Source organism: Aptenodytes forsteri, unplaced genomic scaffold (assembly GCF_000699145.1).
Source record: "Aptenodytes forsteri isolate BGI_AS27 unplaced genomic scaffold, ASM69914v1 Scaffold410, whole genome shotgun sequence".
NCBI classification, from domain to species: domain Eukaryota; kingdom Metazoa; phylum Chordata; class Aves; order Sphenisciformes; family Spheniscidae; genus Aptenodytes; species Aptenodytes forsteri.
The window spans coordinates 587,231-601,647 of NW_008793958.1; the positions used below are offsets into that span (position 1 = coordinate 587,231).

A 14,417-nucleotide genomic window follows, 5' to 3' on the forward strand; every position below is an offset into this window, starting at 1 on the left:
CAAGGTGCTTAGGAACTGCAGAACCCCACTAGCAGAGTTGGTGTTACAGGGCTATGTGCACCTGCTCTCCAAACATGCACCCCCTGTGAATCTCCACTCCAGGGAAGCTGCTTGGCCAGCAGTGCTGGTTCTCTGAGCATCTTCATCCAGAGACCTGCTGGAAAGCGCTGCGACTCCCCTCTCACCGGCACATTTGGGCTTCCTCTGCCACGGGACTCTGCTTCATGGGACTGAGGCGCAGCCCAGCGTGTCCGAGCACTGAGCTGGGATACAGCCATCGTGCACGCAGACACCAAGGCTGCAAGGGCAATGCAGCAGCCTCATAGTATGGATTCAGCCAGACTCCTGCTGGAGGTCTAGATAATGCTCAGTGCCACTGAAAATTTTACCTTTACCTGCATGCTCTCTAAACCAAATACGTCTATTCCAAGAGGATCTTTACGTCTAAACACACTACTTCCTCTTGAAAACACGTGTTGTGATTTTGTTGTGATTCTAAACTACAATGTGTTGTGAAAAGGGAGATATTCCACCCAGCTGCAAAAAAGAAATGTACGTAGTATGAGCCAAATGAAGATTAAAAACAAAACACCAATTAAACTTGACTGGCATACATCTCAAAGACATCAATTCCATCTGAAGTATTTCAGCCTGAAGATAGACCAGCTGAGCTAACAGTGAAGGAAGGAAATAGGCTTGATTTTTTTTATTTATTTTTTAACTTTAGGCAAATACTAAAAGCACTTAAAAAAAAAAGCCAAAAAACCCACCAAACCACAAACAACACACACCACCCCAAAACCAACAACCAAACCAACCAAACCAGAGCAGTAAGAATTGGCAAAGCAAGGCTGGAAGGCTGAAATGGTTCCTGGTCACACAGATGAGGTGGCAAAGCACTCTCGGGAGCTGCAGAATAGTTGTAGTCTAAACCATAGTGCGACATGCACTTCACTTACCTCAGAGTACCTGGCATATGTCTAAGCAACTTTGAAGGAGCACAATTGATTAAAAAGGTATTTTGACAGACTTTTTTGTATTTGGAACAGGATTTTGGATAATTGCTTCACAAGCTATAAAAGAAACAGACTGAAAAACAGGAGCAGCCGCTGAGCAGTTGTTTGCACAGGAAGCAATATTGTAGGAAAAGGCAATAATGAAGAACAGTTAATTTGACCTGAGCTGATGAGGTCAATGTTTTATAAGAAATAGCTCCACATAACGTAAAATAAGAATGTTTTTTCCCCATTAGAATAATACTGCAAGTGTAACAATGCACAAAATCTATTCCCTAACACTTGTTATGCTCAGCTTAGTGGTAACGTGCATTCCTGAGGTGTCCTAGACATCCTGTGTCTGATACAGATCCATTCCTCTGAAATATTGATTCCACTGCTCCCTCTTGCAAGCTCCAGCTGCTTCAGACTGCACATTCTTCTCCCCAGCATTCAGCTACTAATGGCCTGAAACTACAAGTTCAGACTCCCCAGCATTCAGCTACTAATGGCCTGAAACTACAAGAACCGGAATAAAATCCTGGTAATATTCAGACACACAGAAAGTTAAATGTAACATTGCTGCTGTGATTTGGACAGGGAAGCAGAAGCAGATATTTCACTCTTAATTCGCTGCCATTCAGGGGTGCTGTTGACAGGAGATGGAGCCCGGCTCAGCAGAAGAGACACGAGGTTAGGAATTTAGTAGGGCTGGATCCTATTCCTCCTTCCACCACTGCTCTGCTGTCTAATCCTGGGTGAGTACATACCCTCGGGCATCTGGTTCCCCTCCCGCCCTGACACATCTATTTAAACTGCAAATTCAGAGGGGTAGTGACCATCTTGGTAATGACGAGGCATGTACAACACTCTGCACTAATATTTCTATTAGTAAATATTCCCACTGCTATTAAGTAATAAAACAAAAACCATGATAGAAATTGAACGGTCAGTGATGCATTTTGAGGTATTTGGGTATGAATTGTAAAAGGCAAACTCTCCCAAGTGGTAGCAGGCCAGAGGACACCTATGTTCTTTTCCTGCATATTTGGGCAATCCAATTAGAGGTAATTGAGTTTTTAACTGCATGAAATTACTTCAAGAATACCATCACTAGCAGCTAAGTCTCCTGGGAGGCTGGGGGAAGGGAGCAAAGAAACATTATAAAACTGGAAGGAACAGAAAAGGGACACGGCATGCAGCCTGAAACACACTGAAGAGAGCACGCAGCTGAGACAGTCCAAGGCATTCATATTTTTTACAAACATGTAAATAGCTGGGCCGCAGACTCAAAGGTTTGCATGCTCCCAGTTCAATGAATTAAAGAGGAGTTAAATACATCTACACTTCTGTGCGTTTTTAACCGCAATGGTAAAGCACAAATCCACAAGCACCAAAAGGCTCCTACAGTCCTGTAAACACCAGAGACATAAAAAGAAAACTAAATTACTGTAATGAAATTGATTCCTGCTGCATTTGCAAACTGCCATTCATGTGCAATGCATATGAGCACCTCTTTCACACATTAAAATTAGCTTCACATTAAAGCCACCTCCCAACCAGAAATGGTCACTATATTCACCAAGAAACAGAAGAACTGTTCTATTGCCAGACCTTAGATTTCTTTTGCACACCCTGATAAGCCCTAGAAATGCTAGAAACCTCATTCATTTCCGACAACCTTTGCTCTTTTTGACAGCTACTAAAATCTAAAGTACAAGCATTGACAGGAAATAGTATTTTAGCACTACTGCAACAATTAAGATTGCTACAGTTTCTTTTGTAGCTTTACACTGATTTCAGATTAGACTTAATAAAACTGTTTTAAATATTCAGATGTGCTGAAAGCCTCTTTCTTAATATGATGAACATAAGCAGAAAACCCTGAAGCACTTTCTTCCCCTGTTTAGAGGTAAATCAAACTGATTGATTAGGAAGGTATGCTTCATGCACAGAAGAAATAATTTACTGAAATAAAATTTAAAAATTAATGAGCAGACTGCAAAGAAAAAACAGCTTCCACTTGAAAGGAGCAAAAAAACCCCAATTTCACAAAAGGAAAAGTGAAGGAGACCCTATCCCCATGAGCTAATTGTCTGTCTTGTGCTATAGGGGATGCTCTTGCTTAGCTTACAAGTGAAAGACGCTCCCTCCCCCCCACAAGCATAGGAACTCCGCAGTACTAATATGACACCTTAAATGAGCCAACTTCCTTGAGCATTGCCCAGGAGACTAGAATGGGCATGCCTCTTACTTCAGAAACTGAGAAACATGTCAAATTATCAGTCAGGCTGAAGAACATCTCTGACCAAGACCATCCCAGGAAAAACACTCATGTTCAAGCTGAAAAAAAACCACAGATTGCCCCAACTAGCATATTTTTATAGCCTTTGTGTAAACACAAACTCTGGATTAGCCAGCATCTCAGCTAGCTCTATCTGGATTCCCTTCTTTTGAAACAAAATTAAGGAAAACACCCACCAGAAAAGGTCAGTGGCCAAACTACTCGGAAAAAATAAAAGCACAGGGGAAGAACGTACACAGTGATTCATTAAATGTGTGCTGCCGAAACTCTTAACAGTGAGCAGAAAACAGACTTTTCACAGAAACTATACTTAATTCGCAGAACTGTTGAGCCAAACAGAGCATTAACTGGAACTGTATTTTTTAAGAAATTCTCAGTACTCCCCTAGAGCTGTCCCCACCCGTATAAGTGGTGTGAACCCCATGGCTCAGAGAGGAACAAAGTTAAAGCAACTATAAAGAGTGCTGCCCTTCAAGGGCAGCACAACAAAAGCTCTGCCTATTTCAAGTGTACACCTATGCAAAACAAATGGACTGAGCATCTCAGGCTTTTAGAAAAACATTCAACCTGGAAAATAAGCATGTCATAAGGTGAGTACCCAGGTGGGAATTCACCTTATGCTGTCACTAGAATACACTGTCACAGATCACCAACCACACCAAATCACATACAATAAGCAGTATTGCTTTTCACAAAACTAACACCGTTTGGAGCCGAACAATATGCATTTGACTACAGTAACTTTCCAAGACGCATCCCAGTCCTAATCTGAAAACATCAAGAATTATTAGAGGTTTCATTGCATTCCAGAGTCAATTTTAACAGTGAGGCCAATTAACCAGTGGAACATTGTGAACTTTAGGTCTTATTTGTTCCTTCACTTCCTATTTAGATCCTATTTGTTTAACTAAGGTTACTGGTTCTTGCTACATTTACCGTTGCACTGTTCAGATTTGGCATGTTCTGCGTTAAGGAGGTACTTACTGTAAATTGAGTCACATCTTAACCTTCTCTCAAACTAGAGGCAGAACGCAGTACAAAGCATATCTTTCTGCCTTTGAATGGAGCTTTTTGGCTCCTCTTTACGTTCTTTCTGATTTTTGCATTCAAAATGCAGTTGGCAGAACTCTTCAGTCCATGAGTCTTCCTAATACTGCATTCAGAAGGAAAAGTCCTTTCCTATCTATTGCTGTACTATTCACATACCCAAGGCCCCCCCAACACACACATGCTGTGGCCAAGGGTCAAACTGGTTTACTTGCTTAGCTAAACTTCCAAATCCTCTTCACAGAGCCTGTTATTTACTCTTCTATTTATAATTTTGCATTTAGCCATGTTAAAACACATTTCATTCAAATGAGGCCAGTTTGTCAAAGCAGCCCTGTAAACCGCCAGCTTGCGTGTCATCCATAGAAATTCAACATCTGCTTCCAAACACTGAACTGTGTCCTAGCAGAACACCCACAGAAATATTCCCATGCTGTGGTAACCAACAACTACTTTCGTAGTTGTAATTTCTACGAAATTACAAGTTAGCCAGTTAATTCATTTACTGTGCAGAATCTCAATATTGTTATTATTCTGTAATGTAATTTCTATATAATTCTAAAAATCAATGTCATGCAATAACTAAATCAAGCACCCTATAAAGAAAATATGGAAACATTCATCCTTCTCAACAAAACCTGTAATTTTATGGGTGTAAAATCTGTTTTGCTTGATGTAATCCATTTTCCATAAATAGTAGTCACCAACTTCAAATATTCCTATCCTTAACTTTATTGTTAACTGTACTTATTCCTAATTTTCTTTTTTAAGGTTTGTTTTTTTTTTTAATCTAGGACTAAGGTCAGTCAGGGTGAGGTTTTTTGTTTGTTTGTCTGGAACCTAACAAATTAAACTAGTCATCTACTCACACTGTCTGAACACCGATAAAGTAACAATTGGTTATCTGGAGTATGCCCTATTATTCCAAACGTTAAGCTTTAAATGTCATGATGATAGAAATCTCCTCATCCAAGTCTTTCACCATTCCTGGATGAAGTTTACTTAGGGCTGCAGATTTGAAATGTCCACTACCTCATACTGCATTTAACGTCCATTTACAAATGCATTAGAAAGTACTTCCGTTGTCCTCATCATATAGCATAAGCTTATCTTCTTCCTTTTCCCAGAAGAAAGGCCAACAGCTTTAAAAAATTCTGATAATACATTTTAACAGCAATAAAAGGAACAGGCATTCAGTTAGAATATTTTTTAAACAAAACAACAAACATTTTCTGTCCACTAGCTTTTCTACACAAACAGAAAACATCTCACGAAGCATATCAATCTCTCCCAGACTCTTAGATTTTAAAAGAAAAAGGAAGAAGATACAATTTATACTACAGAAAAACAATCTGCACAACTTTGCAAAAGCTGACACTACTTTTGGAAAAATAAGCTGCAAGTGCTTCAACATTGTGAACTCTCTGGGGAATAATGAACATAGCACAGATATCCCTGACAAAATAAATTGATTAATTGATGAGAGACTAGCTTGATGCAAAGGTTTTGGCTTTGCTGACTTCTTGGTTTGTTGAGGAGGGTGAAGAGTGTGTTGGTTATTTTCAAGACATCATTTACCATTGTCAATTCTAAAATACAAAGTCTAAAAAAAAGTGCAGAGATTTAAAACAAAACAAAACAGGAAACCAGTTAGGTGCAAAAAAGATCAGTAACTCATGCTCCCACCCCTAAAACCCTCCACAAAACTTTACGTTTCCACACACAGGCTGATGCATACTTGTACCATGTTGTGATAAAGAACAGGAATGCTGACAGATCTTTAGCTGTCACCGTAGCAGTAACACATTGGCAAAAATACTTGTTGCTTCCTAGAGTCCAATAACAATGAAAATAGCATCCTTAACCACTCATTACCATCTTCTAAATCGTCCGTCTCATACTCACGGATTATTCCGGTGATTAAAGTAAATCTGAAGAAAGTGCAGCCTATTCTTGAACTTCCAAAATTTCAACTTCCAGAATTGGTACGCAAATGAGACAAAAATAATTCAAAGTACACCACAACTTTTCAGGGAAAGAGGTATAACTTGATTTTTTATAATTATGCAATGAAAATATTTCATATATTCCAACTAGCAGAATGATGAAACTCTTAGATTAATTCCTATTTAATTGGAAGACAACAGTCTATTTCACATAATACGCAACTCAGGTTTAAATAACCTCTAAATTTCATATGAGGAAATCCTTGGTCTTTTGAAAGGCATTAAAAAAAAAGAAAAAAGCAAGTCTTACCATTTTGATGCCAGTGGAAAACGTGACTGGTTTAACAGGTTTGGGTTTTTCCAGTTGCATTTCTAGCTGAGTAGATCTGTCCTTATGCTGAGCTAAAAGCAGTGAAGCAGGAAGATTGGAGCTCTCCTATAAACATACAATGAACAAGTTTGAATGCTAAACCAAAACAAATATTAATTAACACTGCATATTCTTCAAAACTGCAAGCTGTGTCTGAAGGGCCATCACTAGCAGAGCAGCATAATGCTAACTATCCTCTCTATGAGAAACAGTTTACAGAAAACGATCATTTTCAGTAATAAGAAAAAGCTGCAGCAACCCCATAAATCAGAGTAACCTGCAAACAACCGTTTTTATAGAATCCACATTAAAGACAATATAACAGGCTCCTTATTCCAACTGGCCAATGCAACTATATTTATTAAAATAAAAAAAAATATTAGAACTTAATCAGAGAAGGAATAATACCAAGTAGTATAACTTGGATCAGATGTTTATCTAAGACACATTCTTTCTACCAATGAATTCAGACCAGTTTGAAATTGTTTCCCATTAGATTTCACCTGAGGCCGTTTGGAAATGATCCTTGCTCTGCTTTGCACAATGGCACTATTGTAAGTGCAACCAACAGCATATTTATTTTCTCCTTCACCAACTTATTTTTAGGGAAGCCAGCCAATTTAAAAATATATATATATATAAAAAGTAATAAAATGAATAGTTAAGCAAATGAACTACTTAAACTCTCAGAACAGAATTATTATTAACATACATATTTGTAACTGCATTCGTGAGAGAGTCAGAAAATTATTGGCCAAGTAATTTTCTAATAAACTAATGTGACTATCCACACACACACACCCCAAAATCCTTGAGACTTCCTAGCTAGAATGACTGTAAAGTTGAGAGCAGGGAAGAAGTTCAGATGGATTCTTCCTGGACTGCTCTAGCGCAGTATTTTATTCCTAAGGCCCTCAAACATCACATATGCTTCTGTTTCACAGAACCAAGAAAATACTGAACTATGAACCATATTTGTTATGGAAAAAAACAAACAAACGTTAATAAATGAGACTGTGACTTTTTATTTACAACAGGTAAGAAGTTGGAAGTTTTTAATGCCGCGAGATGCCTTGCTGTTCATGGTATCCTAGAGAAATGTTCTGAAGTGATCATGAAGAACAGTCATGTTGTACACTGACTTTTCACATCACTCTCCAGTCCTCCTTCCTCTCTATTTTTTGTTACACTCTCTTTGTCTTATGACTAAATTGCAAGTGCTAAAAGCAGAAAAATCTCACATGACGAGATCTGGTCCAGAGTCACAAATACAACAACTAAGGCACAGGATCCTACTCACATTTCTGTGATTAACCGGGAGGAGGGGAGGGAAGAGGTTAAAAACCTAAATTGTAATAATGAGACGTCTAATTTCTGTACAACTGGGAGAAAATTTGGACCACGAACGCACTAGTTTACAGTCTGCATCTTCAACGCGTGGTACATGTCTGTAACCACCATGCAGCAGCACATGGTGCTAGCTGCCAGCAGAGTTTAAGGATGTTGGATTCTTTTAATCATCAGATTTAATATGCTGGGGAGAAGGGAAGAGTGTGAAGTGTTCTCTGGTTCGTTTTGCCCTCTCACATTCCTTAAACGTTCACTGCATTTCTAACACAATAACGAAGCCAATTTTTGTACCAACTTCTCAAGAGTTCTCACGATGACCGGTAACCAGATTACACAACTGTGGGAAACCCACACCGTGCCAGCAAGCCACCACATCCATGATTGTTTGTCCTTTCTAATACGCACATAGCCCTTCTGTTAACTATTAACACACATGAAAGGTCCAATCCTGTAAGCATTTACCCATACTAGCAATTTTCTGTATGGGAAAACAAACTGTCTAACAGTATGAACAAAGCTAGCTATATGCAAAAGTTTCTGAAAGGTTTGTCTCAAAACCCCTGAGGTTCTGGTAAAAGTGGGGACACTTGATGTCTTTAAGGCACCTTGCCCTTTGCTTGACTCCAAGCTATGCCACAGCCCAGGGAAAACCTGCCTCTTTGCCATGTGCTGCAATGCCATTTTGCTCATGCCTGCAAGTATGGGCTCTTGAAGAGGAGAGCGCAAGTCCCATAGCACCGAAGACATCTAAGAGCAGATCTATAATTCTCTGTGCACAGGTGAGAGAGTTTATACAGTAAATAAAGGAAGCGCTTTAATATTTTACTCAGCCCCGATTATCCAAGTCTAGAGGGTTAAAAAAACCAAACCCAAAACAAAACGCACATACAACTCTTCCAATAATATGTAAGATTCATTTGAGACTACAAGTCTAAATTACAACAAGGTGTTGTGCTTTTGAAGTGAGAGGTTTTATTGTAAAAGAGGTCACTTATAATGAAGGTAATACAAAATCTGCTAATTTAGTACTGGGAGGCAAAACAGGCAACAGGTAACAACCTAGGCAAAGCACCTGATTGCTCTTCCAGTAGCCCGCGACACCTTGCTCACCTTTCCAGCAAGTGATACTGGCCCTCCCCTCCCTGCTCCCAGCAAAGGACGGGTTCGTGGAGCCTTGGCCCCAAGTCCAGTCCTTTCTGCATGACCCACTGAGCTGACCAGGAACCAGAGCCTGCTGCACAACATTTTAAATAACAAACATTTCGGCGCCTTTTTCTCTACCTGGACTACCTAAACTATAAGCTCTTTGAAGACGGGACAGTATTCTTGTACCCTTTTGAAAACATCCAAGACCTTTACTCAATATGATAATACCATAAATAATACATGTAAGAAATTGTGAATCTCTCCTCAGCCATTAGGATTTAAGCACCAAAGGTAAAATTCTCTTCTTGGAAGAGGAAAGGCCCGACATCTCTACCTGCACCACGCAACAAATTCATCTTAAATTTTCTCTTGCTGCCCAGTATGGGGGCGGGGGAAAAAAAAAAAATCTTGAAAAAAATGACCAAGACCCAGGTCAAGTGGGCTGTAGGTTCCCAGAGCCAGGTGATGCATCCAAAAGAGACGATTCAAAAGCAATAGGTGAAATGTCAGCTTCCCACCTTCCTCTACACTCACAATCCTGCCAAGTCAGTAGTTTTGCCACTAGTATCACTGTAGCCAGAACTTAATCCTTGTTGTTTTAGCGCAGTACCAGCAACCATAGATATAAGATTATTTTTTTAATGTAATTCTTTGCTACTGCTTATGCTTGCTTTTGCTGCATTTTTCAATTAAGTTTTACTTATGATCAGCTTCATTTTCAGATTTGCAGCACAGCATTAGAAGGATTTCAGAGACCATTGGAAATGTTTGTTTAACAACTGCTCGTTTTCCAGAGACTTTGTAAGTCATTGTACAAACACTTCAGTGCTGGTTTTATAAACCTTTAGTATTACAAAACAAGTTTTGGCTCAAATTTAAGTTGACAGCGCCCCTTCATAAACACAGACACAACTTAAAATTGCCCTGTTTCCTTCCTTGGCCTTTAAAAAAATCACCTTTCTGTTGTTTTTAGAATATTCAAGATATGTTTTAATAGCAATACATATGCAATCACAGTTAAAACTACCTATTTTGGCCATGTTTTAAGGATTATTTATAACCATTCTTTCCTCAAGCCACCTGGTGAAGTAGGCTTCCAGTAAAACCAACTGCTTTGTAAAAATGAAAAAAAAAAAAAAAAGGAAAAAAACCCCAACAAACCAAAAAACACACTGGTCTGTAGTAAATTAAGAGTGTGTTTTAGAACAGGATTGAAATAAGTCAGAAACCAGTTAAAAATCCCTATTCTGAGCCATTAACTCAAGTTCATAGTGGAGCTTTTATTAATCGATCCACTACTCAAACTATTCCTAATTGTGTGGATTGTAAGCACTTTTACCTTTAAAGTGAAAAGACTGCTGGATTCAAAGTTATAGTCTTGAGGGATTTTCAGAAAACCTTTCTGCTCATCTCTGCTTTTGTCTACAAAAAAATGAAACACCAGCTCCTTTCAGCAAAACCAATGACAGGTTGCCAGGACTCCTGGCTTAGGAAAAGGCAGCTCTTCAGGAGAGCGCCTGAAGCTTCTAAATCACACATTGATGCCCCCTCTTCACGTCAGTGCCTTCTGCACTGGTTCAAAGTGGAACTCTACTTTTCCAGGAATGGTAGAAAAGCATCTGTATCTTGAATAAGAACTGAGAATACGAAGCAGGAATTAATGCTATATTAATGTGAGATAAACTGAAATGAGAGAAATTCTGATTTAAATCTGCCAAGCAGCTTTAAACCACATTGACATAGCTGCACACGTGTGCATGCATACATACTTCTCCTTTTTCCTGATTTCCTTCAAGGTTACACACACACTGTTCTCACGGATGTTAGAGCATGTGAATGTGTGTGCATGCATGTCTGTACACACCCACATGTATTAAAAAAATGGAGATGTGAATCTTGTTTAAATAACACATTTATTGAGCTTCTCTATGCCCACACATCATCATTGCATTTCAGATGCAGACTCAGTAGTAAATTCAGCCAAAGACAAGATTAACACAACTTCCAGAAGTAGCCCGAGTTTTTCTTCAGTTGTCTATACACCCCTCAAATGAATCCAAGCTTTATTCACTCCAAAAGGAACAACTCATACACAAAAAGTTTGCAGTAAGAGAACACGACACACTCAAGGCAAGAAATCTTTTTCTTTTAGTAGTTTTTGAATACAAAGGGACCACCTATCATTTAGGTGCTTTGACTCAAAAAGGGTTGACTAATGCTCAAATAACTCATGAGGTTACTGTCCCCTGTTATCTACCATCTCCCCATTGCAGAGGTGGCTGAGCTCATGAAGTAGCTCCTGATTACCACTTTGCTTCAACACACCAGATTATCAGCCACCATTCAGGACTGCTTAACAAGCCAGCAGTGGCAGGATTTCACATTATGGCTGAACCAACTTAGTAGCTCCTCTCTAGCCCCCTCACAAAATGCATGATCAGACATACACCAAAGCAGATGCAATTGTGATCAGCTGAAGACAATACAAGCAGGCAGTTATGTGGCCTCAGACATGACAGAACCTCACCTATCACACACCAGGTTCAACGTGGAGTAGTCACCATATCAGCTGTGCTAATGCAAGCCATCCCAGATCACAGTCAAAGCCTGTGGCTTTCATACTGTCAATGAATTAAGTAGAAATCTAGACTTTTATACTAGCTCTTCTTCAGATATGCAGTCAAATGTCAACTAATAAGTAAACTGGTAGAGTGGCTGGACTCACTAAAGCAATTTCTGAAATATACCCCCGCATGTCAATGCGCAACAAGAAAAGATCTTTCAATGGAAGCTCACTAGGAAATGAAATGGAAAAAAAAAAAATATCAAAACAGGTAGAACCAGGAAAATAGCCTTCTTCAAATACCCAAAAAGCCTTCTGCATTTTTCTTTGCTAGAATCTTATCCAGGATTAATGTTGTGTTGAAACAGCCAAGAATGCTTTCGTAGAATTAATTTCTAACCAGCACTGGACATTCTGGACAATGAGTCCAATTAAGTCTATGAATCCCAGAAGCACTCTTTCTCCAGTCCTTAGCTTATCAAAACCAGAATTGTTTGTAACACTGAAATGAAAGATAGGTGAGAGAACAGTAACACATGAAACATGCAAGACAGGGAAACAGAAAGGGGCAGATGTATAAACTCCACACAGTTAACCATGGTAGAGATAAATGTCAGTGTACTTGCTGTTTGCTCTGAGCATTCTACTGAGCATTCAAAGCCACTGGTTTTGTTACTCACCAGATCATCCAAGAGTGCCTGCTTATTCTTCCTTTTTATCATCTGTTGTAGTTGTTCTTCTTTCTGTATGAGCAGTCGCCTTTGTTCATTTTCCTGTCGCTCTACCTCTAAAGCTTCCTCCAGCTCTTCCTGCTCCCGTGTCTGAAATGGAAATTAGAAATCAGCTCTGTCCTTGGGTGGACAGAACCTGCCCACAGCTCTACTGCCTACCAAAGGACCTACGACAGACCAAGCAATGGGAATGCAGCCAAATTCTACCTTTTAAGGTAGAATTTTAGGTAGAATTTTTAGGTGGTTATGATGATTCTACCTCCCCTTATTGTCCAGTGCAAAGTTAGATTTTTTCCTTGCTGCTTTTTGCAGTAGAAGTAACCATTTGGATCTTGGCTCTTTAAATGTTAGAGAAAGAGTAAAGGTGTAAGGAAGACCTATTGTCAAAAACGAAAGCACCCCTCTCTGCTCCCACACATCCTACTTCTCAAGTGATGTAACTGGGTGACCAAAAATATAATCCCACAATACTGTTTCGGATCACCCCCTTGATCAGCGGCATCCTGTGTGCAAAGTACACTGTGTGCTTCTTAACAGTGGTGTAGAAGAAAAATAAGAAATTACAAATCTGTGAATATTAATGGAGAAGCTTATAAGCTAAAACATATTTAAGCATGAACTGTAAAAAACAAAACATACCCAGAAAATGAGGAATTTTTCCTATAACTTGGATTGAAGTCATATGCCACAAGAGAAGAAAAGAAAGAAATAACTAGTATATAGCGACTAGTTTTTGTTTCAGGATTTACTTCTGTAGAAGTCTTTTTTAACCTATAAACTATTAAGTCATCTGTTATTGAAAATCATAGTGGAAGAAAAAAGAGGAGGGCTCAAAGACGGGGGGGGAAGGATTACAGCTAAACAATTTTATACAGAAGAGGGAATCAAAAGAACGTTAGTTTGGTGGTAAGAAGGTATAGGACAATAACATACAGAAAACATTTTCCAAATCTTCCCCACCAAAAATACTAAAGCAAAGGGAGATTCAGTAAAAATGCAGAGATAATTAAAATTTTATAAAACTTAAATGGATGATTAATCCACGGAAGCAGTTTCAGCAAAACACTGCAGCCAAGAGCTTAGTAAAATCTGTTCTTGTAACAAAAAGACCTAAAATTGTATCATAAAGCATAGCAATCTGATATATGCCAGAATATGCTGAAAAACATCCCTTTACCAGGCAGATGAAGCCACTGGGTCTCAGTGAGGCCCAGTTACTCCTGGATGCAAGAGCTGACAGATCTCATCACCTGCCACCAAGCCAACAGAAGCTGCTTTCATTTTGTAACCATCAGTGACACTGGCAAAGAGCTGGTCACCAACTAGTGACCACCTGAAACTGGATTCTCTTCGCATTCAATGACAGGAAGGAAACAAACAAAAAAGTCCCCAAGTTGCTAACTGAGGTTATTTCTGAGAATTAAGGGATCTAGTTAGTTCAGTCAACAGAACTGAAGAGCTCAGGGTCTTTAAAGACATTCCAAGCCTATTCCAAGTTTACGTGCAAAAACTGCCTGGAATTTGCACTGAAACAGAAGAAAACTTGTAGGGAAGTGCTGACAGACCTAGCCTGAAGAACCAGCCCAGAAAAATTGTAGTCAGAAATAGGTAAACTGATATACAAACCTAAACCAGATCAGACTACAGGAAAAAGGAAGAATTATCACAAGTCAGATCAATTTTTTTCTGAAAGGAAGACCAAACAAAACAGTAAAACAGAAACGAGCTCAATAGGCAGTGAGGGTTGTGTCGAGCTTAAAGATGATCTAGACACAGTCCCAACATCTAAAGAAATAAAGATGATCACGGTGAAGCCTGGAGTAAACTCAAGATGACGCCCATCTACAAGAAGGGCCGGAAGGAGGATCCGGGGAACTACAGGCCTGTCAGCCTGACCTCGGTGCCAGGGAAGATTATGGAGCGGTTCATCTTGAGGGCGCTCACAAGGCATGAGCGGGACAACC

At 39.3% G+C, this 14,417-nt stretch overlaps 1 protein-coding gene across 1 annotated transcript in view; it reads right to left on the reverse strand.

Annotated features, from left to right (window-relative positions):
- MNAT1 (MNAT1, CDK activating kinase assembly factor) overlaps positions 1–14,417 on the reverse strand; it is a gene marked incomplete at its 5' end in the record, with an annotated part of 109,373 nt that overhangs the window by 63,174 nt on the left and 31,782 nt on the right. The window contains 2 exons of the mRNA XM_019472977.1: positions 6,604–6,729; positions 12,403–12,543. Of these exons, the coding sequence (XP_019328522.1) occupies positions 6,604–6,729; positions 12,403–12,543 (267 nt within the window). The remainder of the gene's footprint in view (positions 1–6,603; positions 6,730–12,402; positions 12,544–14,417) is intronic.